This window comes from Armigeres subalbatus, chromosome 2 (assembly GCF_024139115.2).
Source record: "Armigeres subalbatus isolate Guangzhou_Male chromosome 2, GZ_Asu_2, whole genome shotgun sequence".
Lineage (NCBI taxonomy): Eukaryota > Metazoa > Arthropoda > Insecta > Diptera > Culicidae > Armigeres > Armigeres subalbatus.
Window position 1 is genome coordinate 84,063,369 of NC_085140.1, and position 27,170 is coordinate 84,090,538.

At 38.0% G+C, this 27,170-nt stretch overlaps 2 protein-coding genes across 2 annotated transcripts in view; one reads left to right on the forward strand and one right to left on the reverse strand.

Annotated features, from left to right (window-relative positions):
• LOC134209593 (cap-specific mRNA (nucleoside-2'-O-)-methyltransferase 2) overlaps nucleotides 1–27,170 on the reverse strand; it is a 43,387-nt gene that overhangs the window by 15,258 nt on the left and 959 nt on the right. The window lies entirely within an intron of this gene.
• On the forward strand, nucleotides 1,036–27,121 carry LOC134209592 (uncharacterized). The gene is made up of 2 exons (XM_062685590.1): nucleotides 1,036–1,267; nucleotides 23,469–27,121. The coding sequence occupies exons 1-2, from the start codon at nucleotides 1,203–1,205 to the stop codon at nucleotides 27,070–27,072; spliced, it is 3,669 nt and encodes a 1,222-aa protein (XP_062541574.1). The 5' UTR covers nucleotides 1,036–1,202; the 3' UTR covers nucleotides 27,073–27,121.

The window sequence follows — 27,170 nt, forward strand, 5'->3', positions numbered from 1 at the left end:
AAATTTCCACTCCTTATGCCAGGAAAAGAAAAATTCGTCTACTAGGGGATCCACTATTGGGCATTTTACCCTATTTAATGTTATTTGTGAGTAACAATAAAAAAACAAACCCTGAAATATCAAAGATTTTTTAATTACCTATAATGTTGTTTATCTCTACCCGGAATTATAATAAAACAGAGAATAGTAAATAATATTATTATCAAATTGATAAATGTTCTGCCTAATCGAGAAGGCATAATGGCATAATGATACGAGATTCAGCTGAATTGGCTATTTTTTTTCGCTCATTACTGTAGCATGACATCAAAAGACATTAAAACTACGTGATTCATCTTTCCACTCGCAAAAACATGAATGGGTAGAGTGCTAAAGCCGGTCTCCCAAGTTGCAAGCTGGTTCGCGAGTGAGAGAGTCTCTCAGTTCCACAAGTGTGGTAGGGGAAAGCGGGTAATATATTGCTGAAATGTCCGACGAATTGCAATTGCAAATCCGGTCGTAATGCGGTTGATGTTCGTTTATCTTCATGAGAAAACTGGTATTCAACTGTGATAGTATTGGTTATTGAATGTATTATGTATTAGAAAAAGTAAAAATTAATTGTGAAATAAATTGTGTAGAAAAATGTTATTATATTAATTTGTTACATGGTTTGAAATCATAAATACGATTTGATTTCGATACTTCGTTTTAATATTGGCGATTTTGGTGTACATTGGATTTTGTAAACAAACCACAGATTGAGCTCTTTTCTATCAGACAAGGGAATTATAGTTAGAAAAACGTTTGTATTCTACGGAATTGAAAAAACTATGTTTGTTGATAAAAAATGTGCGCATAAATCGTAAAGTCCCGACTTGCAAATGCAAGAAATATATTCATAGCTACACAAAAACTGAACTTTCGTAAAAGTGAAATATCAACTCATGAAATTAAAAAAAAATCCCAAGAATATTTCACTATTTCAAACTGCACAATAACCCCAAGCTCCCTTATCATTCAAATATACACACAAAGCGATCCGTCGTCGTAGCGAAACTTAATGCAGAAGCATTCAGAAGCATTCATTTCTATCGCAAGATTGTTTTCCATCGCTCAGAAGACATGTGCATTAGCTATATCTAGTTTGTACGTCCACAAAAAGTGTTGTGTTGTTGAATTCGATTTGTATTCTCCGCTCCAGTCCTGTCATAGCGATAAAAATGTACTTCAAATATAGCGAAATGGATGAATCGTTCGATCGGTTTTTACTGTTGCTGGCCAAAAGGTGGGTATCCAAGCGATAAGTCGACTCTTATCGCTTTTTTTTTTGTGCCAGGCTGATTTTATTTGTGGAATTATCGGGAATACGAAGTGCAACATTGTTAATCATAAACTAAGAAAATATAGGTAGTGGGAGGTGGTCGGTTGTCGGCACCCTAAAAACCCCCTCTCAAAATGAAAAACTATGAAGTGGGGGCGTTATGGCTGGTAAGATCAAGATTTATTGTGTCAATAGCAATGAAATTACATTTAAGTACATTATACACATTTTATAAATATTTCAAAAAGTGTTAGTTTTGCTAACAACTTGGCTTATAGCCTGAAATTAGGCAATAAACTGATGATTTCCCTTGAAAATCACCTGGGTGCCGACTGCCGACAACCAAAATAAGTAACCCTTTTGAAAAATTAAAAAAAAATAGTTAAATTGTGACCGCTACGGTGGCATTTAATATTGAATCACAAAATAGAGTAAATTTGCTTTGTAAATACATAATGCGCTCACCATTTCGATCGTTCTACTACGGTTGATAGCACTAATCAAATGACCAAAAAATTTTGGAGTAGGTTTTCACTCGACAAAAAACGAGCGATGGGTAATGTTTTTAACATAACCGCGAGTAGACGTAGGACTTGTATAGGCGGTACCCCGTTTGGCATAATGCCATATGGCATAATGCCGTTTGACATAACGCCGTTTGGCATAATGGCCATTTGGCATAAGGGCCGTTTGGCACAATGGCCATTTGGAATAATATGTATGCGGTGTCAAATTGAAGGCCATTTGGCATAAGGGCCGTTTGGCATAACGACCATTTGGCATAATTTGTATGCGGTGTCAAATTGAGGGCCGTTTGGCATAATATCCATTTGGCATAATTTACATACTGTTCCAAATTATTTGCCCAGGAATCTACTTACCATCATCGGAGGTGAATTACTCCGATGATGCTAAATAGACTTTAAAGCTCTAAAGATTGTACAACAAATTGCGGTACAACATTCCGCGGTAATCCATTTATTGATGTACCATATTGCGAGCATTACCATTGCGCAATATTCCATTCTGCGTTTTGTATCATTCCGCAGTTAAAATTATTTTGCAGTGAATCGTTTTGCTGCCAATACACGAGCAAATAATTATTTTGCAGTGAATCGTTTTGCTGCCAATACACGAGCAAATTCGAGCATTCAAAGAAGGCAAAATAACACATTTGACCTTACACCGGGCAAATGCGAGGGAAGGCAAATAACACATTTTGCCTTATAACAGGCAAACACGTACATCACGAAACGGTACACCATATAATTGTTGATACAGTCAATCCTCCATTATTATTATTATTATTTCAGACTAAGGCCGAAGTGGCCTGTGCGGTATGTAAGAGTCTTCTCCATTCGGCTCGGTCCATGGCAACATGTCGCCAGCCACGCAGTCTACGGAGGGTCCGCAAGTCATCTTCCACCTGATCGATCCACCTTGCCCGCTGCGCACCTCGCCTTCTTGTGCCCGTCGGTTCGTTGTCGAGAACCATTTTCGCCGGGTTATTGTCCGACATTCTGGCTACGTGCCCGGCCCACCGCAGTCGTCCGATTTTCGCGGTGTGAACGATGGATGGTTCTCCCAACAGCTGATGCAACTCGTGGTTCATTCGCCTCCTCCATGTACCGTCCGCCATCTGCACCCCACCATAGATGGTACGCAGCACTTTCCTTTCGAAAACTCCGAGTGCGCGTTGGTCCTCCACGAGCATCGTCCAGGTCTCGTGTCCGTAGAGGACTACCGGTCTAATGAGCGTTTTGTAGATGGTCAGTTTGGTACGGCGGCGAACTCTATTCGATCGAAGCGTCTTGCGGAGTCCAAAGTATGCACGATTTCCAGCCACTATACGCCTCCGAATTTCTCTGCTGGTATCATTTTCGGCAGTCACCAGTGAGCCCAAGTACACAAATTCTTCTACCACCTCGATTTCATCACCACCGATGCCAACTCGCGGTGGGTGGCTCACATTGTCTTCTCTTGAACCTCTTCCTATCATGTACTTCGTCTTCGACGTGTTGATGACTAGTCCGATCCGCTTGGCTTCCCTCTTCAGTCTGATGTAGGCTTCCTCCATCTTCTCAAAGTTACGTGCCATAATATCTATGTCGTCGGCGAAGCCAAATAGCTGGACGGACTTATTGAAAATTGTGCCACTCGTGTTAATCCCTGCTCTTCGTATTACCCTTCCAAAGCGATGTTGAATAGCAGACACGAAAGACCATCACCTTGCCGTATCCCTCTGCGGGTTTCGAAGGGCTCGAGAATGCCCTGAAACTCGAACTACGCACATCACCCGATCCATCGTCGCTTTGATCAACCGTGTCAGTTTATCCGGAAATCCGTTTTCGTGCATTAGCTGCCATAGCTGGTCCCGATCGATTGTATCATATGCGGCTTTGAAGTCGATGAATAGATGATGTGTGGGCACGTTGTATTCGCGGCACTTCTGCAGTACTTGGCGAATGGCGAACACCTGGTCCGTGGTGGAGCGTTCGCCCATAAAACCCGCCTGGTACTGCCCCACGAACTCCCTTGCAATTGGTGCTAGTCGACGGCATAAAATCCTCCATGAGTCGATAATAAAGGGACCATCGGCTCAGGGAAATATCGAAAAGTGGGATATATAATCCTTGAAAAGCTTCCCGAGCAACAAAAGTCAGCCAAAAATGGTGCAGCAACTTGTTTGTGACCAAATCTGGCCACAGATGAATTGCAGTAATCTAACATGTGCTGCTAGGGTTTTTCAAGGGACCATCGCAGAAATCCATAACATATTTTATAATATGGCATAACTTGCTTCCATGACTCGATATCGAGTCATAGAACATCGTCTCTTGAAGGGTTCACTTTATATCCCGCTGAAGATTATTCACTTCAATACTTTATCATTTTCATTTCCTATAATTCACCCTTCTTTGAAACGCGAGCAGTTCTTTGTTTATTTCAATGGAATTTTTTAACTGACCATTTGTTGAAAGCCTTGATAGCAAAGTTTTTATTCACTTTTTCTGTAAATTACCCTTCTTTGCATATGGATTGTGAAAAACGGCAATTAATTTGGAACCGTAAATAAATTATACCAAATGGCCTTTATGCCAAACGGCCCTTAATTTGACACCGCATACAAATTATACCAAACGGCCCTTATGCCAAAAGGCCATTATGCCAAATGGCATTATGCCAAACGGCGTTATGCCAATCGACATTATGCCAAACGGCATTATGCCAAACGGGGTACCGCCCTTGTATAAACGTAACGTATTTACATTTAACTTTTAACTTTTAGATCTATGGAGTTTGATCATAGGTATTGATATTAGAAACGACGACTTCCATGCTGTGTAGAATTATTAGTAATTTGTTGTAAATTGTTTATACAAAACTTCTGGAAATAAAACTTATAATTAAGTACATAAATACAATTGCTTTGTTTCTAACTATTAAGCCCTTATTTACTCAAGCAAATGTTGGGAATTTATAGATTTCTTATTGATGACAGTATTTGAAGTTTAAAAATTCTATAACTAAAATTTTTAGACTTGGGCAAAATGTGCTATTTTAAGGGAACTGTCCCGTTTTCCAAACAAAGAAATACAGCACCAATTTCGTTGTTTCTTTTTGCTAACATGCGTGCTTACTGCTGAAAAAAATCACAGCAATAAGAAACAAGTCAAGAAGCAGTAATCCTACTAAAATAGAACAGGTACTGCTAATACGTCAACGAAAATTCTTTAATGTTTTGATCCCAAACTCCGATTCTACGTCAAGTTTAATAATATAATTTCTCAGAAAATAAAAAAACAAAGAATAAGATATTGTTTATTCAGGGTGTCGACTCAAATTTGATAATAAAATTCCCTGCTTTCCAGACCATTTCTCGAAAAATTTCAATTGTGAAAAATGTTTTTTTCAATTCCTAGCAGTATATGAAAATATCTGCAAGTTTGAATCCCTGAAGTTCATACGAGTTTCTGAGTTACTGGAAGCCTAATCACTCCTAGAAGCAGTACCTTAAGAATTGATAGGAAATCGTAGGCAAATCTGGTCGTTCACAAAGACTCAAAAAAGTGCACAGAACTCCATCATGTTATAGACTAGAGGTGGGCAGCCCGCTCGTGAACGGTTCAAAAGAACTAGTTCTTCTACGCGACTGAGAAAGCGCTCGCTCCTTTTTAACGAACGGTAGTTCTTTCGCTCTTTCCACACAAACGCTTGAAACTGCTTACTGCTGGTAGTTTATTCATTGCGCCACACTAACGAACGAATGAATGAGCGTGGAGCGGGAGCGCAAAAAGAGCTACTTACCCAGCGCAGTCTGGCTGAGCCGAGGAAAGGGTTTTTTGAACGAACGAACGAACCAAAACGAACGAACGAACCAAGCAGATCTTACTTTGCTGAAGAAATAGTTCTTTGAATGAACGAACGAACCAACAGAAATACTTTCACACGAAAAAAGAGAGTGGAGTGCGAGCGTGCTGTCGTGTATTCCAGTATACAGTATACACAAACTATTTTTGTTGTTGATTCTAGAAATTGATCACTGCAAGATGCAAGTCTAATCAATATTAGGTATTTCAAAAATAAATATTGTATGAGAAAATTAGATAACCTTCATATGAAGTAACCTTCACGGACTGCGAAATCGTGTGCGAAATTCGACTGTGATAATAAATTATTCAGGGTAAGTCTAAATAGGAGTAAATGTCGCAATATAAGACTAATGCTATGTTTAGACAAGGCAGTGAAGTGAAGAACAAGTCGCTTGAATTGAACGTCTAAACGCCTTCATTCAACTCACTTGAACGAAAAGAAAGTTGAACAAGTTTAACTTTTGGCAAGTCAATTGAATTGAACTGAATTGTTCAATTGACTTGCCCTGTCAAATCGTAGCATAAATTATTGTGATTTATAACAGCGAATACCAAGAATGAATTTTGTAAGAATAACCTTCCGTCAATGATTATTGCTTGATAAATATGTCCTTCATATTATTTCATCTGTCTAATTTCTATATGAGTGAAAGTCAATGGAGACATAAGAAGAGGCAGTAAGACAGACAGGCGTTGTTAAAAGGAGTTCTGGTGCACTGCAGCTTATTTAGTAGTCATGTAGTGCTTTAGTGATATAAGCTATGCGGTAAAATATTATAATTTTATTAGGGTAATTAACAAACATGCGTTGGTACGATAGAGGCGAAGTCTCAACGAAAATAATCAATCTCTTTCTTATTATATACTGAACTAAAATAAAAAATCTATTATATTTCGCTTTATTAAATATACGTTATAAAATGTAGTGAGCGGATGAACCGTTCAGATGAGCTAGTTCACTTTATTGAGCGGAACGATTCCGGATCGCTCAATAAGGTGAGCCATTTTGCCCATCTCTATATAGACCTCTGCAGCCTTCATCCAACTTACGGAATTTCACACGGATTCCCTCGAGTCGCAATAGACCTCCAAGACTACTGACGGACTTCTTCAAATCGTTGACGTTTTCATGATCATTTTGGAAACTTATGTCAAATCTTGAATAATTTGACACGACTTTTGAACTCTTTCCAAACAATCGAAGGAGCTTCTAGAAATCCTTTGAATTCCCTTAAAATTGTTAAAGATTTGCAGGTATTATCGAGGACGTTAAGAAACCTCCATTGGCTCTCAAGTATACTTACGGAGCAAGAATTCTTATTCACTCTCTATGGGGTTTATGGGCTTCTAATAATAGTCACGAACTACTAACAATCCTTCAGATATTCAAGAACTCAATACCTGCAAGTTCCGATAAATCCATTCAGCACTTACAGTAAGCTCAGGAAAACATTCTAACAACTGCGACTCGTCATTTGTTTTTTGTCGAATTCGATTTTGTTCGGTTTAAATGAAACAATGACCCCATGGAAAAGTATCTACAAATCTCGCTTAACTTTTCAAAAGCACTTAAGTAACATTTTTTTCATGAATTAATTTGAGTACTGCAATCAAATGCTGTCATGTTTTTCTGTTGATTGCGCTATTCAAATTAATTCATGAAAAAAATGTTACTTAGGTCCTTTTGAAAAGTTAAGCGAGAAATGGTCATGTTTGTAAGAAAGTGGCATAACTATCCTCAAATGCTAGGGGAAGCTACATCTACCACATTACTTTTACAGATTAATTGTTTGCCAAAAAATTCTAAAGTGAATCAATCGACTTGTAATTCCAGCATTGTTTATTTATAGAAATTTCAATCTGCTATCTGCTATTAACTCGACGTCAGTCTTTTTCAACAATGAAACTTTATTATAATTATCTAATGGAATTTTGTGAATGTGTGGCATTCGGCAGGCCTATCATCATAAACAGGCCTAGCAAGCATGTGTCAAATGACAGATCCTGTTTGTCATCGTGAGTATACACATTCGCAGTCAGTCGATCCCATCTTTCTCGCGAGTGCAGGTAGTGCAAACATGATGGGTGATTAATATGCGCGATGTTGAATTGCACATTTGGCGATCCTGGTAGGAGTGTATAAACATATTTCGCATGAAATCACCCATCATGTTTATAGAAGTGATTAAAAGGAAATAATTTCGGACGTAGCCGAAAAAGTTAAAGCAGCGGAGATTTTTGCACCGGTAAGAAGAGTGACGATAAATGTATCTTTGTGAAAGAGAGGGATTCTACTTTTAGGGTGTTGTCCGAGAACCCAACACCGTTTTTTTTCACAATGGTTTTTACAGTTTTGTTTGCTTGCTCTTATTTGGGGGATAAATTCATCCCCCAGTGTGAAATTACCTCAACATTGATTTCTTTTGCGAATTTTGAATGTTACATGACAAAATGATGCAAAACGCCCACACCACTGAATAATGCTACATGATACAATTAAAACAATTTTGCGCCTAATATCATGTTTAAAACTTAAAAGAAAATCCAACTAATTTGCCTAATTAATCAGAATGTAACTTACAGATGACACTGTTTACACATTTGCACGTTTTGCATAATTTTCACCATCAGAATTGTATACGTTGCATTCGCATATTGGTGACTCAGATGAGACCCAAACAAACATTGGAAGAGGCTAAAAAACTAGCTAGTTCAGCCTAAATTGTTTGTTAGGATGTGACATGGATGGCGTAGCTTGTCATCCCTATGGAGTTGTCCGTAAGCACTTTGAAGCTTTGTGACGATTATGTTTTAGTTTTTTGTAAACACTCTTTATTACATGTCAAAAAGAGTTATTTCTGTGGGACTATCTCATTATCTTAGTTTATTTTGGTCGGCTGATGGGTAATGATGCACAAATTTATTGAACAGATATGCGTGTTTGCCAAAGTCTCTTTCAATTTGTTAAGAGAAGTAGTTTCTTAGATCAGATCTCGCTAATTTGATTCGATTGGTAATGGATTAACCAAGTGTGTGATTGGCGATAGATTTAAAGTGGTTTTATTTTCAAAACAAGTTCATTTTGAAAACTAAATGTTATAATGTTTAAGAGGTTTTTTTATTACAATTGTTTTAATTAACGAAAACACGTATTCGTACTGTTCTTTGAATATAAGTGCAATGGATTGGAATGTGTGACAGAAATTTTCTACTTTGTTCGAAAGATCGGGGCACTCTTTGAATGTTTTTCAACAATCTTTTGGGAAAAATTAAGGTACAATTTTGGATGGAACTTGCGAAGAGAAAATGTAACGTCATTTGCATTCAGCCAAACGCTACCACCGCGAACTATCAGATGCATCTGGCATCTCGAATAAAATATGTTGAATTACCTTTGATTATCGAAGACTTCTCCCCTTTGAGGAGTATTCCAACATAGCCGTGATTCCTGTTATTATATAGTTATGAATGTGTGTTAAGAAGAAGAATAAAAGACAAACCATGAAAAAGGAGAATCGTTTTCGCATGCGTTGTCTCGGCGAGCGATAGAGTTTAATAAGAAGAGTTTGATTGTTGTGGCTGTAGACGAATCACAGTTCTGCGTGGTGAATGTTCGCATTCAAGTGTTTCTTCCTCTGCGTTGGTGGGACGCCCGCCAGAAGAATAGTGTTATTGTGGATCGAAATGATCACAATTCTGCGTGGTGGGACGCCCGCATTCAAGTGTTTCTTCCTCTGCGTTGGTGGGACGCCCGCAAGAAGAACGGTGTTATTGTGGATCGGAATGATCACAATTCTGCGTGGTGGGACGCCCGCATTCTAGTGTTTCTTCCTCTGCGTTGGTGGGACGCCCGCAAGAAGAACGGTGTTATTGTGGATCGGAATGATCACAATTCTGCGTGGTGGGACGCCCGCATTCAAGTGTTTCTTCCTCTGCGTTGGTGGGACGCCCGCAAGAAGAACGGTGTTATTGTGGATCGAAATGATAACAATTCTGCGTGGTGGGACGCCCGAATTCAAGTGTTTCTTCCTCTGCGTTGGTGGGACTCTCGCAAGAAGAACCGTGTTATTGTTGATTGGAGTGATCACAGTTTATCCAAGAGCCTCTTTCTCATCGATGGTCGATGGCCTACAAGTAGTTTGGTGCTGCGAATCCGAAAGGTCACAGGTACACGAGAGGTTTGATTCAACTGAGAATAGATATTCGGCCATGATTTCTAGCTGTTTTTTTTACTTGCGGTATGGTTTTTGTTGCTGGTTGTTTGACAACTGTGAATGCACTGTGGATTGGACATGTATTCGAGAAAAGTAGAAGTAGTGGTAGTGATTTGAAGTACAAGTGAAATGTTACTTCACGAGTTGCGAGTACAACTGCGAGTCGAGACGCCCACTGCACGGGAGTTCATTGAGAGTGCTTTCCATATTTAGGTGTGCCACTATTTGTGTTCTTCGTTTATGAAATGAGATGCTGACAATACAATGGTGTGCCAGGAATGGTTGTTTGCTGCAAGATGCTTTCGTATCATGATGAGAGAGCAACCGAATGATACACAATATGTCGTAGGTGTTATTTTTTTCCATGCAGAAGAAAAGGGTGACAGCATTTTTTTTTTGGGAAGAGGGGAGATGTGTGGCATTGGGCAGGCCTATCATCATAAACAGGCCTAGCAAGCATGTGTCAAATGACAGATCCTGTTTGTCATCGTGAGTATACACATTCGCAGTCAGTCGATCCCATCTTTCTCGCGAGTGCAGGTAGTGCAAACATGATGGGTGATTAATATGCGCGATGTTGAATTGCACAGTGAAGAACTCATGAACAAATGTCTGAAGATTTCTTGGTATGGTTTCTGTATGAATCCCTTCACGAGGACATTTCAATCACATAACATATGTGTAACTCGGGTAGCAAAAGTTGTACCCTTATAACAGATTGAATGTGTTATACGGAACATCGAAACGTCAAAAGATATGGTATAACAGTATTGAATTATCAAAAATCACGCGTTTTACTGTTTATCTGATTATTATTCACACCAAAATTAGCCAAGTATTTTTTTTTTATTACAACGTGGTGGAATAAAATTGAATACAGAGTACTAAACTCGTCTTATGACAGATAAGACAAGACAGAAAGACAATACACAAAAAAAGGCTTCATATTTTTTTTATTGTTTTACAGTTTTGTAACCCAATTCTTCCATATTGATGGTTTAAAGTGCTGATGTTCATGTAAATAATATCTCTGAATAATAAAAATAATTCAAACGCATAACTCGAAAACGGCTGGATGGATTTCCTTCATTCCTTCAGCAGATTCGTTGTCGTTTCCGACGGGCTTATATGATATATCCTCATGCGAAAATAATGAGATTCGTATGGAAATTTCGCATGGGCAGTTCACAACGCACACTTTTGCCTACTTTGCAGTAGAACGTCTGCCGGGTCGACTAGTTGGTAATAAAATTTACCGATCTTGAGGAAAGACAGCTCGTTTTGTATTCGTTGATCTTGATGTCACCGTTTACCGGGCACTGTGAATCAGAAAAGTAAGCAGCAATGCAACTCTAAACAGTCAACCATTGCAAGCCGAATATACATTGCACTTGCCACGAGTAGCACAGGCAGGAGAAAGCAATTGATGGAATTTTAATTTGATGTAGGGAACTATCTTTTCATTTATTTATAGTTCTAGCAATTACTGCTAGAATATCAAGAAGGAGATATAGGATAGAAAAGGAAACGACATGGCGTATGAGGCAGAAGCGGTAACAATATGACTACCAAGCCCACTAGACACAGAAGAAGATGAAGAAGACGCACATAGTAAAGAAACTCTCTGTTATTGAGCTAAAATCTTTCTTTCTGCATAACCATGCGAAAAATGTCAAATAAAAGAATCGAACTTCGTTGCCTCAAATAGTTAACATAGACCATTGGTTCATTGAACATAGAAATGATTACAGTCAAACCTCCATGAGTCGATGTTCTATGACTCGATGTCGGATCATGGAAGCAAATTATGCCACATGAAAACAATATGTTCTGGGTTACTTTAATGGTCCCTCCAAAGAGCTTTCCAAGGATTTTCTATTCCACATCTCGATATTTCCATTAATCGAATGTTCCTTTCAATATCGACTCATGAAGGTCAGTTAGAATCATTATGAAATTATATGATTATTATAAAATTGATTATTAACATAATTATACGATTAACCTTCTGAAACACTGTAATTAACTATGAAATATTTTGAACATAAAATTTCGATTTATCATACTACAGTAACACCAAACTTTTGAATGAAGTATTACAATATTGGTTCACAATATCAGTGTTTTGCTGTTTGAACAATAAATGTAATCAATGTTTCCCCTTATCGGTACAAATTTGGTAACGTTATTATCAGAATATTATCAAGCAATTTGTCAAGTTATTTAAATTAACCTAATGCTTAGTTAAAGCGTATTAAGTAAATTAGTGTTGAAACAGCTTTTCAATTCTCAAAATGATCAGAAACATCGTTAATATAGTTCATTGTTATTCCAAACTAAAAACGTCTCGCGACGCCGTCCCGCGAGTTTGCTTTCGTATACTTGGTTAATGATTTAGGTTAGAGGATTTACAAATATTCAACATTGCAGTCCTTACGGTATAAAAGTATTAACAAGAATGGTCAAGTCAATAATAAAACTTTACTTTTGAAAACTGTTTGGTTTTTTTCTCATTTCATTTCGCAACTCATTTTTGCAACTTGTAAATCATCATTGGTGTATCCCTCGCCATCCTTTTGAAAAATCCGAAAACTGCATATTTACAGATTAGTTTTTAATGTAGAACAGTTTTAAACGACATCTTAATTAACACTTTTTATAAAAACTTCAATTTTCTTCAATTCATACACAAAATTATTGAACCGGTTTTAGGATCATTTCATTTTCGATACTAATGATCGGTAGAAAAAAGATATTGTTATAAAATCGCCTGAAAATAGCTGTTTTAGATAAAGAAAATGTCGATATTGATTTTATATCTTGTCCATTGTTGTGAGAAGCGCAGAAGAGATTTGTTTCCGGATATTATCTCCCATTTCTCGATAATGTTGAAAATATATGCATGCTAAAACTGAATTTCTCCACACATCGGTTGCCTATCCTGACCTTTGTACTCTTTGAAACAAAGTGTTCTAATTTTCTGATCATATGGTATTTGTTTACATTTGAGAATGACAGAACGATGTTCCCGTCCCGACGCTCGTTATAACAGTTTTGGCCCACCGAAAGGGGGTCAACTTTTTGATAGGGATTTTGTTCGAAGATCCACATGTTATGTGTTTCAATTCTAATTTGAGTAAACACCATACAATGTACTAAGCTATAGGATCGGTGTTTTTGAAAAAAATCTAGTGAGTATCCATCGAGGAACGTTAGGTAAGAACTATCGAGAGAACTCTTGGAAATCCTGTTGGGATTTTTTTTTGTTTCAGGGAGAATTCTGGAATAGTTTGGAAAATTTTATAAAAGAAATATTCTTCAGAAAATAGCACAACACCCTCACTGAAGTAATTTCTAAATAAAATTCTCAAACATCAATCAAAATATTTACTGATAAAATTGGTTGAAAAACATCAAAAGCAACCAATGTTAAATTGAAACATTGCCCTCCTCCTGCAAATATCGGAGCAAATTCAACTCGCAACAATCGATTACAGTGATCGTTCGCTAATTGGGGTACGACCTCACCCCAACTAGCGAATGCCGTTCGCTAATTGGGGCGCTTTGACAAGCGTCAATGTTGTTTACTTTTTGCATTGAACAAAAGAAAATTTTACGCGCCGGAAAATCCCGCCAACACGGAAACAAGACGTCAACGCGTTTTTGACATCATATTCTGACGTTTAGCTGCTTTTTAATTGGGTTTCGCCCCAATTATCGAACCCCCAACTAAAAAGCGCCCCAACTAGAAAAAACCCAATTAGCGAACGTTCACTGTATCCCTAACTGCAACGGAATATGTTCGTATGTCGCGCATCTAGAAAAGAAACAACTTGATGAATGATAACTAAATTAATTGAATTGCGTCCGAGTATGGTTACACTACTAAGCAGTACCTAAGTAAACACTTTAAAGTAGGTAACACCAATTGGGTCCTAAAGCCCTACATCAGTGCAAACGATAAAGCACCGCTCAAGAATACATGAACCGATGTTATCTAAATTCTAATAATAGTTTAAGTCAGTAAAAATTATATTTTTGTGTTTGAGATTTTTTAAGACATTATTTGGGCTGAGCAACATCTGTTTCTGAAAAGGCGCATATCAGAACGATTAAACCATCAGGTCAAAACGTCAGGCCCATATACTAACTGTCAAAGGTTGAGTCAAGTGCCGTGCAGTGTTTTGCTAGTGCGCTTGAATCATATTATTTCGTGCGTCAAACAAGACCGAAAATGTCAATGAAGCATTTTACATCTATTTTTAATTTTCAAATTAAACAATGTTCCTTTCGACTTTTGAGTCGAGAGAAAAACTGATCCTTTCAGGTTGATAAGTTCATCGTTCCCTGAAAGAAAATTGAATATAAATTCTTCATTTTTTTACCCAATTGCACAAAAACGCGTCGGATATTATTTGCCAAATTACAGAAAATATAATTAAACACTTGGTACATCATACCTCCATGCTAAATAATACGTAGAGATTATATCGCAAGATCTACCCAAGTAACCACCAAGCATTAATTATTGCATGTAACCAATCACAGATCAGCATATTAAAAGCTAATTGCATTAGATCAGTTTTAACGATGTAAAGATGCATTTATTCATTAACTGTCAAGCAACGATACACTATTTCAGCATCACGAATGCAGCGATGCATTACTTATGTTTTATTTCAACATGTCAAAGTACCCAGCCAACAAATTGGTTCACATAACTTACTTTCAGTTACGATGTAATTTGATTGTACAAAATGCATAGATTCCTTCTATGTGAACAAAAGTGGAGGCCATATACGTACAAATCAGTGTTATGGAATAACAAGATATACGACGTGTTCCGATTTCAATTTAATTAATATACAATCATGTTGGTTTTCATCAGAGATCGCATATGCTCAGTTTTAAAGTTGCATAATTGGACTGTTACAACTTTAAATCTAGAACAGTAAAAAACAGTTCAAACATACATACAGCATAATACATACATTATATTATCATGAAAAAAACATACGTGTTATTGTATTTGCAACAAAAATATTTCTTAGGTCGAAACATAATCATTATGTGAAATGCTGTTAGTTGCTTATCAGTTGTTGTATATATTAATGTTATAAATTTAGCCTCCAGCTTCCAGTTTCGATCCTTTGACCTTCTACTTCATAGTCCAGACGCTACCTGGTTCCTCCATGTGTACGCAGTTGTTAAGCAATCATTTATACCTAATGATAATATTGCATCTTTGGATACAATCTGGAAAAGACATTGCATTACATCTTATACAACATTGTCGACAATGATTGCATCAACCAGCATATGCGATTTAATAGGGTAGAATACGGCATTGGCAGGGTGCGACAGTTGTTGGCACCCTCAACGATATTTGCGTTTTCCAGCAAACATACACTATTTATGAACATAATTTTAATTCAATCACACAATTTCAAGTCTAAGCTTCCATTTGAATAAGTTGTTTGTGTAAAAGTAGCAAGATTTGATGTTTTAATCACCGAAACAAATTTGCACCTATGAATTCCTTTCCATTATTGCATTGCCAAAGAAAGCAGCGCACGAAAAGCAAACTGTTACTTACTTTTTTGGATCGCCTGTTTCTCCTCTTTATTGCATATGACACGACAAATTAAGTACGTGAACTACTTTTTACACTTTATCACCACTTGATTATCACCAGAAAGAGCAAATTTATGCAATATTTGCTTTAGGTTTCACTAAATAAAATTAGGACTGTTCGTTTTCTTTGACAGCAGCACACTTCGGAATAGAGCGAGAGAATGTGTTTGTGAGCATATCAAACACACGCTAAAAGGATACCACGCACAATTCTATGTGATTTTATTTTAGCAAAAATACGAACAAAATATCTGGCGATAGCATTTATTTAAAAAAAAGTGTTACAAATACAATACAAATGCTTCTATTCAGATTTTTACGCAGACCATGAATTATATCAAAAGTGATAGCCACACCGTAACCCTTATGTGGCTGACAGGACCGTTTTCCTTTTGCAACTTCAATACTTTCCAAGCTCATCAAAAAAATCATAACCATTCCCGATCCTACATAGCGCATTTCAACCATAAATAATTGCCTACTTTTAGGGTATTATCTATTATTCAACTGTGAAATGTAGTGTAAGAATGGGGTGGCTCCAGCGGCTGGATAGGATGGTGCTGCCCATTATTCAACATATGAAGACTCACGAGGTGGAATATATTGTTAATCTACTATACTACCAGAACCGACGAGCTTCGTTTCACCTAAAATTGATTAATTATATATTTTTTACATTATTTAAAAGACGGTTAAGTATTCGAAATTTGCAAATTTGGAATCCATTTTTTAGATTAATTTTCGATTAAAGCAGAAATGTGTACTTCATTTGTATGGGAGTTCCCCTTACAGAAGAGGAGGTGTCTAAGACCATCATAAAAATTTTCATCGTTCCCAAAAACCTCTACATACAAATGTTCATGCCGTTTCCTAGTCTATAAGGGCAGACAGACAAAAATTCATACTTATGTGTATAGATTTTGTTTTACGTAGTTTACGTCGAGCGGTCGTGTCTTGTACACAATCACCATGATTTTTTTTAATGAAACAAACATATCATGTAAGGACCGCAAAGAGCAAGTTGTATATTTGAAACTGGTTGATAGACTTTTGCTTACGACTCTAAGGCATTACAAAAGACAAAAGATCCTTTCTCCAAAATGGCCAACATTATTCAAATAGGTTGAAAATGGTAAAAGTTATGAAAATGTCAATATCTGGGTACACGGGTACCCTATCTGCCATTCACGTCTGTTTTTTGTTGGCCGCATACTGGTTAAATTTGTTTTACAATGTGTTTAAATGCTTTTGCCTATCTTTCTACATGACATAAAATTGATGCCAAGGCTAAAAATTCATGTTTTGTTTTAAGCCAGTTTTGATAAACAATAAAGTTTGTTCCAAAATTGAGTGAAGCGAGATGAGCGTGCGGCCGATTAATATGAATGAATTTTACTACTGGAGGATATAAACAACCAGCATTTGGCACCAATACATTACCAGTTTTCTACTTCCATGTCTAGTTGCTAAAGGGAGCAAACTCATTGCTGATAATAGAAATTGCTATGCCAATAGAAGAAATGTTGACCTGTTACTTTATATTAAATTTACTGAGTTTATGGTACAAGCTGTTATATTTAGTGAACACCAATCATCAAAGGAAGAGCATATAAATGTATACCAGTTGAACTGTACCTGTGTTTTAGTGTAATTATTCATTATTTTTATCATTCAATTTGGCGAATGTCTTAGACTGCCAAGAATAGGTATTTTCTCCTATATATAACAAATGTTCACCTTCTGATTTTAAAGAATTTAGCGGAAAATCGCTCATCGTAAATTATTATACTCAAATGTCCAGTAAAAAAAAAGGAGTAATAATATAAAAAATTAACAATAATTTGTAATAAAGAATTTTATAGGACAACGACTTCTAGGGGAAACAGTATTTTTATGCACTTAAAAGCTTAACATGGTCAAAACGTGAACGGAACGAATCGCAATGTTTACAAGACTTGTAGAGCACACCAAGAGCTTCCGTTTAGATGTTGTTGCGATGGTTTTTGGTGTTTATATCTCTAGTTAGATTTTTTTTTTTCAAAATTGAGAATAGCCCAAAACACTTAATCGACTTGAGCCACCTCGAAATTTTATCCGAATCAGCTGAAAATTTGACATTTGATTCTGGGCTGACCGGTTGAGTTTCTGATACTTTTTGAAAACATAAAGAGGTCTAATGCATATGCATAACATGTGATAGACGTGCCTGGTGCTGGGAATTTGTTTTCATCAGTACCCGAAGTTATTGGAGCAGATGTCGAGAGACCATTCATTTTGCTTTCTAGTGTCAAGCAATGATTCAAATTTATCCATCTTTTTAAAATCTAATGTTTCAAAATATATTGCTTTTTGCATTGAAACTTTTCGTTTCGTCACTGAAATCATTGACACTTGTCTTCAGCGACTGCTTCCGCGATAGAGCATTTACACATTTTATTCACTCATACATCTATATTACTGTCAAAATGTGCATTTGACAATTAAATTTTAAGCTAAAAGCTCTATTTTTTGACACCGGTGCACTGACACAACCAATCGACATCAGTTGTCAAAAAATCAGGAGTACCAACTTGACGACTATCTCCTTGTCGCCGAGTCTGGCGCTGAGTGCTTGGCGCGGAAACCCAAAGGTGGGAATAAAATTTTGGGGCTTATGCGCAATATATGTTTGTGAGTAAAACATATTTGTTAATAAAAAACGAAAAGCTCGTTAGTTTTGGGGGTTTAGGGTCATTTAGCCGAATGCCGTTTGGCCTAGAGGTGTGCGCCGCCGCCGCCGTTTTAAATTTGTCACGCCGCTGATCTATAATTTTCCACGCCGATTGAAATTTTCAGTGGAAACTCCTAAGATTCATTTTCCGTATAATTTCATGATGGATCTCTACAACTTTTCGTTGAAACTCCAGAGCATTTTTCGTGAAGATACCAATTATTTCCATGAAAACTCCATACAATATCTTGTTAAAACTTCGTAAAAAGCTCTCCGTAAAAACTAAGCGTGAAAATTGCGAAGAAGTTCTCGTTGAAATAAAAAAAATCTAACTGAAATTGAATTTTTGAACAGAAAAGAGATGTTCGGCAGAAAGTCACAAGACTGAAAGTTGTTAGGCCGAATCGTTTAACCGAAAAGACTATTTGGAAGAAGTATACCCAAGCTAAGCTCAAAAGCAAATCGATAATTTGTTTTAATGTTGTGAAATCATGGATAATGTTTACTTAATTTGATATCTTTTTGGTTGTTTTAACGGGTAAAATAACAAAACATGTAGCAGCATTAGCTTACTGTGACATCAAATCAAAAACTATTTCTGCTGTCGATGAGAGCAAATCGAAAACATGAGATCAAAATATGTAATCAATCATGATGATGTGAATCAATTTGATGTCAAAATCAAAATATTCTATATGCTCTCATGTTTTCAGACTTTGGTACACTGAAAACCAAAACTACCCAAAAGTGGGTTCTTTGCACTCAAAACCGTGGTTTGGGCCAATAACCCAAATTTGAGTAAAATTACTTTTCTGGCACTAGGTAGTTTGCCTTTAATCCCATGTAAACAATTTACCCAAAGCTGAGTTTAATTTATCCAAAGCGGACCTTAATCAACCCAAAATAGAGAATATTGAATTTACTCAAATTTGGGTTATTGGGCTGAGCAACCTCGGTGAGGTGTTTGCATCTTGCTCTAGTTTTGATAGCAATCATGGGAAAAAAAGGGAAAACTACTAAATTTTTTCTGCGATATTCTCATCAGTGCGTATATTGAACTCAAAGTTTGGGTTGATTTATCTGTCCGTGTAGGATATGTAGCCTACATATATTTGGCCGAGAATCCCATTTGGTCGAACAGTTCCTTTGGCTAAAAAAATCGTGAACTTGTCCTTCGGTCGAAATAGTCGTTTAGTCGAAAGGGCAAAAAATGGACATTCGGTCGAAAGTGTCGTTCGGCTGAATTGGTCATTTTGAATATTTTCACGACAATAACGAGAGAATCTTTTGAATTTCGCCTCAAAAAATTGATGAACTTCCCCAGAAATTCTTCGAATTTTTCCAGAATATTCGTTTGAAAATTATTTTCAGATTTTCCACGGGAACTACTTTCTAGTTTCGAGAACTCTTTGTAATTACCAAGGAAAATTGTTTGGGATTTACATGAGAATCTCTACAGAGTTTTTACGGGAAGTTGTTCCAAATTTCTACAGGAAAATATTCGTAATATTCACGGAAAGTTCCTATTGAGTCTCTGTTGAGTATTCTTTAAAATTCACACAGAAAATTTTGACTAGTGAAAGAGATGCTTTAACGTTGACTTCCCCAATCTAAAATAATCAAGACGGTTAGTTTTTTATCCTTTATTAGAGTGATCTTTTTCGCAGGGAGAAGTCCATCATTAAACGGCTAGTTTGGCATAGCCAACTTTAAAACATCGGAAAAATGCTCGGAATTTTTGAGGATTGTTTTTGGATTTCTTCAGAAAATTCTTTCTATTTTCGATTAAAAATTTCATTCCATTCCAATAAGACCGAAAGTGACAGACGGCCGAGCTGGTAATTTGGCCGAAAAAGCCGATTGCCCTAATAGGGCGTCTGGCCGAAACCATCGTTACCCAAAAATGCCATGCAGAAATAGTTTTTTGACAGAATGGGCCATTTGGCCACAAATGTCATTTGGTCCAACGGGGTCATACGGCCAAATTTCAATGACTGAACCTCGTAATGAACGGGTAATATGGCCAGCAATGGCAACTTGTTTGGCGAAATGGTCTTTTTGTCAACAAAATTCCGTGGCCTCTCTATTTTTAAGTCGATACTGGACTTTAGGCCAAAAGACATCTAGCCAGGTACAATTAGGAAAACGATTCACGGAAACTGTTATCAGATCAAAACTGGTTTGACCGAAAATGTAGTTTGGCCGAAAGCGATGTACAGCCAAAAGGAAAATTTGGACGGACTTGTAAAAAGTTGTTTACCCTAACAGGTCATTTGACTGAAAATGCCGTTCGGGTGAAAAAGTCGTTTGACCGAATATACATCATTTGACCAAAAATGCCGTTTGGTAAAAAATGGCATTTGGCAGAAAGAGCCATTTGGCCCTTAAATGTCCTTTTCTGCAACAAGAAAGACAAAGAAATTTCTGCAACCTTCTTTGAAAAGTGTCGTTCGGCTGAATTGATCATTTAGCCAAAGAAGACGTTTATCCGAATAGGTCATTTGACAGAAAATGCCGGTCGGCCAGAAGGGTTGTTTTGCAGAAAGGACATTTTCGGGCCAAATTACCATTCCTACCAAACACCATTTTCGGTCAAATGATCTATTTGGTTAAACGATTTTTTCGGCCAAATTACCAGTTTGGCTGAATGTCCATTTCGGCTGTATGTCGTTTTCGGTAAAAATACATTTTAGGTCAAACCATTTTTGACCTGATAACAGTTTCGGATAAACGTTCAATTCGCCCTAATGGGATTTGGTAAGATGGCTTTTGGCTTAAATGCCAGTATCGACTTAAAAGTAGAGAGGTTACGAAATTTCGTTCAACAGTCTCTCAACGTAAATGTCATTAGGCCAAACGGATGTATATTATGGACTAAATTACCCATTCAGTTATTGACATTTGGCCATATGACCTGTTGGCCTAATCGATATTTTCGGACAAATGACCATATCGGCCAAACGGCATTTTTGGGCTGATGACCTATTCGGCCAAACGACCTGTTAGGGAAAACGACTTTCGACTTTAACATAGTTTTGAAGCTCAGCTGTTAGATAACTGCAAAACTGATGAGACTTTCGAAATACAGTTGAAAGTATTGCTGTTAAATGACTTTCATGACGTCTACTGTACAAAGAATTTCCTGTTCCAATAATTTCGAACAATTTTTCGTTGGATAATTTTGAACAATTCTCCGCGGAAATTCTAAAGAAGTTTCCGCAGGGCTTGGAAAATTCGTTCAAAAACGAACGAATTCTTCGTTTTTAGCCCACAGTGAGGTTTTGATTTCGGTGCACCGGTTGATGTTGCCTCGATGCCGTGCTGCTTACGTTTTTCTCCAGATTTTTCTGAAGAAGTTCATTAGATGTTTCATGCGAAAATCAAAAAAAATCTTCTTTTAATGTCTTGAAAATATCCCGCAAAATGCCAACAATAATCTCAGAAAAATGTAATGAAAAAAAATCGCCACGCCGATTCACGCCGCCGCCGGGTAAAATGACTTTCGGCGTGACGCCGAAAACGCCGCCGCCGCCGACCAAAATTCTGACAAACGCCGCCGCCGACGAATATCGAACAGGCGCACACCTCTAGTTTGGCCGAATGCCATTTGGCCGAATAGTTGAAATACGTTTCCTTATTCAGTGTGTGAAGTGAATAGTGAGGAGTAAGAAGGGTTTGAAGTGGGAAGCAAGAAGTGAGAAGTGATAAGTGAGATAGCGAATAGGATCCAATACGGAACAAGATTAGCTCTGAATGAAGAAAAACAAAGAAGAAATAGGAAGAAGAAGAACGAAGGAAGAATCAAGAAGAGAAAATGAAGAAGGAAAAGAGAAGATTGAAAAAGAAGAAGGAAGAAAGAAGTAGGAAGAAGGGAGAAGGAAAAAGACAGAAGGAAGAAGGAAGAAGAAAGTAGGAGGAAGGAAAAAGGAAGAAGGAAAAAGACAGAAGGAAGAAGGAAGAAGAAAGTAGGATTAAGGAAGAAGGAAGAAAGATGGAACAAGGATGAAGAAGAAAGAAAGAAGAAAAAGATGGAGGAAGAAAGAGAGAAGAAGAAAGAAGAAAAGAGAAAGACGGAAAAAGAAAGAAGGACGAAGGAAGAAAAAAAGAAGGTAGAAGGAAGAAGGAAGAGAGAAGAAGGAAGAAGGAAAAGGGAAAAAAGAAAAAGGAAAAAGGAAAAAGGAAGAAGGAAGAAGTAAGAAAGAAGAAGGAAGAATGAAGAAGAAAGAAAAAAGTAGGAAGAAGGAATAAGTAAGAAGTAAGAAGGAAGTAGGAAGAAGGAAAAAGGCTGAAGGAAGAAGGAAGAAAGAAAAAGGAAAAAGGAAGAAGAAAGGAAAAAGTAAGATAGAAGGAAGAAGGAAGAGTAATGAATGAATAATGAAGAAGGAAGAATGAAGGAAGAAAAAAGAAGGAAGAAATTAGAAGGAAGTTGGAAGAAGGAAGATGGAAGAAGGAAGAAGCAAAAAGGAAGAAGGAAGAAGGAGAACGGGAGAAGTAAAAAGGAAGAAGAAAGAAGAAATACGAAAGAGCAAAGAAGGAAGAAGGAGAAAGGAAGAAGGAAGAAGGAACAAGAAAGAAGAAGGAATAAGAAAGAAGAAAGAAGGAAGAAGAAAGAAGAAAGAAGGAAGAAGAAAGAAAGAAAAAGGAAGAAGAAAATAAAGAACAAGGACGAAGGAAGAAGTTCTCTGTTCTCAGTTCGCTTTACTTTTGTCGAAACAATCGAAACAACAGGAAATGTATCTAAAATTGTGTAGGATTGATATGGAAATATAAGAAAAAGATGAATAGGAATACTCAACAGTTCAATTGATATTAAGGTATAGAATATAATAGTTTTTAAAAAAAAGTTTTAAAATAAGCAGGGTCTGCTATTAGCCTTGTGAATATATTTAGAATCACAATCCCCTGTGGCCATCCTGCTTGCATCACTATTTACCCAATTGCATCACTGTTATACAAAACCCCTTCAATCAATCGCTGTTTAAAATCTAATAAGAACATCAAGGTTTAGAGCGAATTTGAAGTCACAAGGAAGCTAACAGCTTTCGGGCCAAAAAGTACTAAGTTATCCTTTTTTCTAAATACGTCATTTCATTCATTCGTCAACTATGAGATCATGAGCAGTACATAACTTAACTACATCAACATCACTAGTTTTAGAACTATTATTTCAAGCTTAAATTTCATACATCCTTTCTCTGTCAGTGGATTAATTTCGTTTTATTTTATTTTTCTAGATTGGCCAATCACTCCAATTATTTCCACATCCAGTCTGGTGATGCAACAAACAAAGATACGCGCAACTTCGTTCTGGTACTTTACCAAAATGAAGCACAAGTTGCCGAGCTAGCATTAGTTGAATACCGAATCAGTGTTGAGGACTATCGGCATTGTTCATCAAGGGAAGGCAACATAGAAATGTTGAAACAATGCTTACCCGTTGGCAATGAACAGCCACTGAATACCAAACACTACCTAATCCTGGCAAATGACCGGGAAAAAATCAGCGAAACCGACGTTGAAGTGGTAGATCAGAAAACACTACACGTAGAAGATCTCTCGATCTACTCTCGAAAGCTATTTAGCGTTCTACATGCAGCTCGAGTTGATCGCAAATTCGGTTCCCAAAATATCTACGAGTTCCTAATCACACAGGAAAACTCCGAAACAACTTTGAAGCAACTATTACTGAATCCGAGTCCGGAACAATCCATCCCTCAAGAGCCATATTATCCATTAACCCCCATCGTCAAAAACGCCATGTCTCTCATGGAGCTATACGAAGATTCCCGAGGGTCCCAACTGGGAGTATTCCTCATCCGGGAAGCGCACAACTGTGCTCTGATAACTCATGTCCAGCCCGTTCGACAACTGGACGATGTAATCGCCTCTACCCGTTTCATCGCCAGCGACACCATAGCGTTCGGTGATCTTTGCCGACGTCTTCCGACCGCCGGCTGCCACGAGGTGATCTTTCGCGAAGACTACGGAATGGTGTACTGGCAGCGCAGTTCGGGTCCCACCGACGCGTTACGTCCGTTTTTGAGCTGGGAGGGCCCGGACGATTTCGAGCGGTGCGTAGCCCCTGCGAGTTGGTTGAATGTGATCTATGCCGAGCGAACTTCCGGGAAGAGCGAGTTTTTGCGTTTTCTTGAAAGAGAGTTTAGAAAGGTTAAGCCGTCCGGATGGGTGCGATTGGTTGACGGGGCGGATATAAGTGAAATAAGTGGCCTATCAGTAATGCAGGGATTGAGGAAGATTTATGGAGCGACCACGAGTCATGAGTTTGAAGCTTTGGAAATCTCGTTAAGAGGCAAAGAGGAGGTCTTGTTGTTGATCGATGACGTGGACCATACAGGCGATTTGATAGTGAAGTTTTTGAAGGAGGTTGAAAACTTCGAAGGGGCTGTGAAGGTGTGGGTTGCAGCAGGACCCGCAACACGAGTAGCCATCGAGTCCAGTTTCCCGATTGTAAGCCACGAACTACCAGTAATGGACGAATCAAATCAAGCGGCATTTTTAAGAAAGAAGCTACCGAATACAAACAGTAACCAAGTAGAACAGTTGTTGGATTCGGCAAGAAAGGAAAATATTTGGGATCCTGAAGAGCGTTCCATTAAGCATCCCTTCACAGGGAATGCATTTAGTTTACAGTTGTTAGTCGAAGTAGGTTTAGCAGCAGATCAATCAAAATACGAGCCAGATCTTCTCGAAGAATTTGTGAAAAAATATTGCCCAGTAGATCGATTGGAAGAGTTGGAAAGTAGATGTTACGAAACGATAGTGAATGGTCATTTTGACCCCGAAGTTAAACAACTGTGTCGGCATTCAGCAATAGTGGAATATCAGGCAGCAAAATATTTAGTCAATCATTTGCAATTTGTGTCCTTAGGACTATTCCGTAATCATAAACTGTTGGGTAACATCTTCGATCGCATTTTGACCAGAAACTGTAAACTTGCCAGATTTGTTCTGAACAAGGATATTGATAAAGTGCGAGTAAGCCTTGATCAATACAAAGAATCAAAAGATGCGCTCCAAAGAACACCCCTCCATCTATGTCACGAAGCCCTGTCTGTGGCAGAAGCTCTTGTAACATCGACTGATATCGACCTTGAAAGTAAATGTCTTCTCTCCGATTATACACCGCTTCAGATGGCAGACGAGCGAATGGATTGGAAGCTAGTTAACCTGTTGATGGAGCGCGGAGCATCTTCTAATTTCACAAACCTGCGTCTGCGAACAATGTCGCCTCCCGAATTGGTGAAAATAATCGATGACTGTATCTCCTACAACCTGTTGGATCTAACCAGATGGATCCTCACTAATCGCCCTGATCTCCAGATAAAACAATCCACCATCTACGCCATCAGTGTTTGCGAGGAATTTGATCAACATCTAGCCTTTCGAATTCTAGAATTGGCGTACGATCAAGACCTCCCTTCCCGAGAAGCACCCTATCGGTACATGTGGGGCTGCACAGCACTGCATCAGGCAGCCTACAACAATAATTTAGAAATGTGTCGCTTTTTGGTCGAGAAACTTAGATTCAACGTCGACGCAGAAGATTACAGCGGTCAGACAGCTTTGGAGGAGGCAAGTGACGTTTCCGTGGTGGAGTATCTGAGAAGCAAGAGTTCCAAGAAAGTTTGCAAGGAGATAGAAGAGATGAAAACCAACGAATCGGAAGACGAACTGCCAGAAACACAGGAGACGGTATTTTTCAAAGCGTGCTATTCGGACAATTTGGATTTGGTTCGCTATGCAGTCGAAAGCGAAGGACATGACCCATTGAAACAGGAGCGAGGAACTTACGGCCTTATCCGAGCAGCTGCTTGGGGGAGTCTTCCGATTGTACAGTACCTATACGAAGCAGGTTTTCGTGACTGTTTGGACCTGGAAGATGATTCAGCGTATACGGCATTAGCTACTGCTGTACGCTTTGAACATTTACAAGTGGTAAAATTCCTTGTTGAAAAAGGAGCCAATACAGAGATGATTCGCGATACACCAATTAATCAGGAATTATTAAAATATATGATGGATAGCTTCGGTTTCAAACCGGCCGTGAACTTCGAAGCTTTAGCCCAACTTCCATTAAACGAATTACGTGAAGCTCAATTCGATCACTGTACGAAAGATGAGTATGGGAAAATTTTCCTACACTACTACGTCGAGTATCACAACGATCCAGAAATTCTACGATTCCTTCTCACAAAATTCAATGACATAGACATAGAATGCGAAGAAACTGGACGAACCGCACTACACGAAGCGTTGATATCACATCATCCGGAATTGGTTGATGTTTTGCTTCAAGCTGGAGCCGACTATCGAAAGCGCTGCAGCAAAACCGGTCGGAGTGTTCTGCACTTCGCTGCAGGAGCTCACGACCGTCGACATTTAGACATGTTTCTTGCTAAACCGGACTTGACCATCGATGATCGGAACAACGACGGGGAAACTATTGTGTTCTATTTGACCACTGGAAGTGCTGACCTGATCCGATATCTCGTCGAACACTACAAACTAGATGTGAATGCTCAAAACAACCTGGGCCATACTAAAGTTCACCGAACCGTGATCGAACAGAACTACTTCTATCTGCAGGACCTGGAGCATCTGTTAAGGGTTGTTGGAGCTAATCAGAACATAACGGACCGAAGAGGGAGACTGGCGTTGCATTATGCCGTGGAGAAAAACGACATCAACGCCGTTCGCTTACTGAATCGTTACGGTTTTTTGGAAGTTCATCTGAAGGACGAGGCCGGAAAAAGTTCTTGGATGCTAGCTGAGGAACTCAATCGCCCGGAAATTTTGGAATACTTTAAAAATTTGTAGTTAAATTGTTTAACTTAGAGTTCGATACAATAAGATAATAAAAAACATTAGCAAAAAAAAAAAAAAAGATTTAAATAAATATAGGTATGTAATTTAAA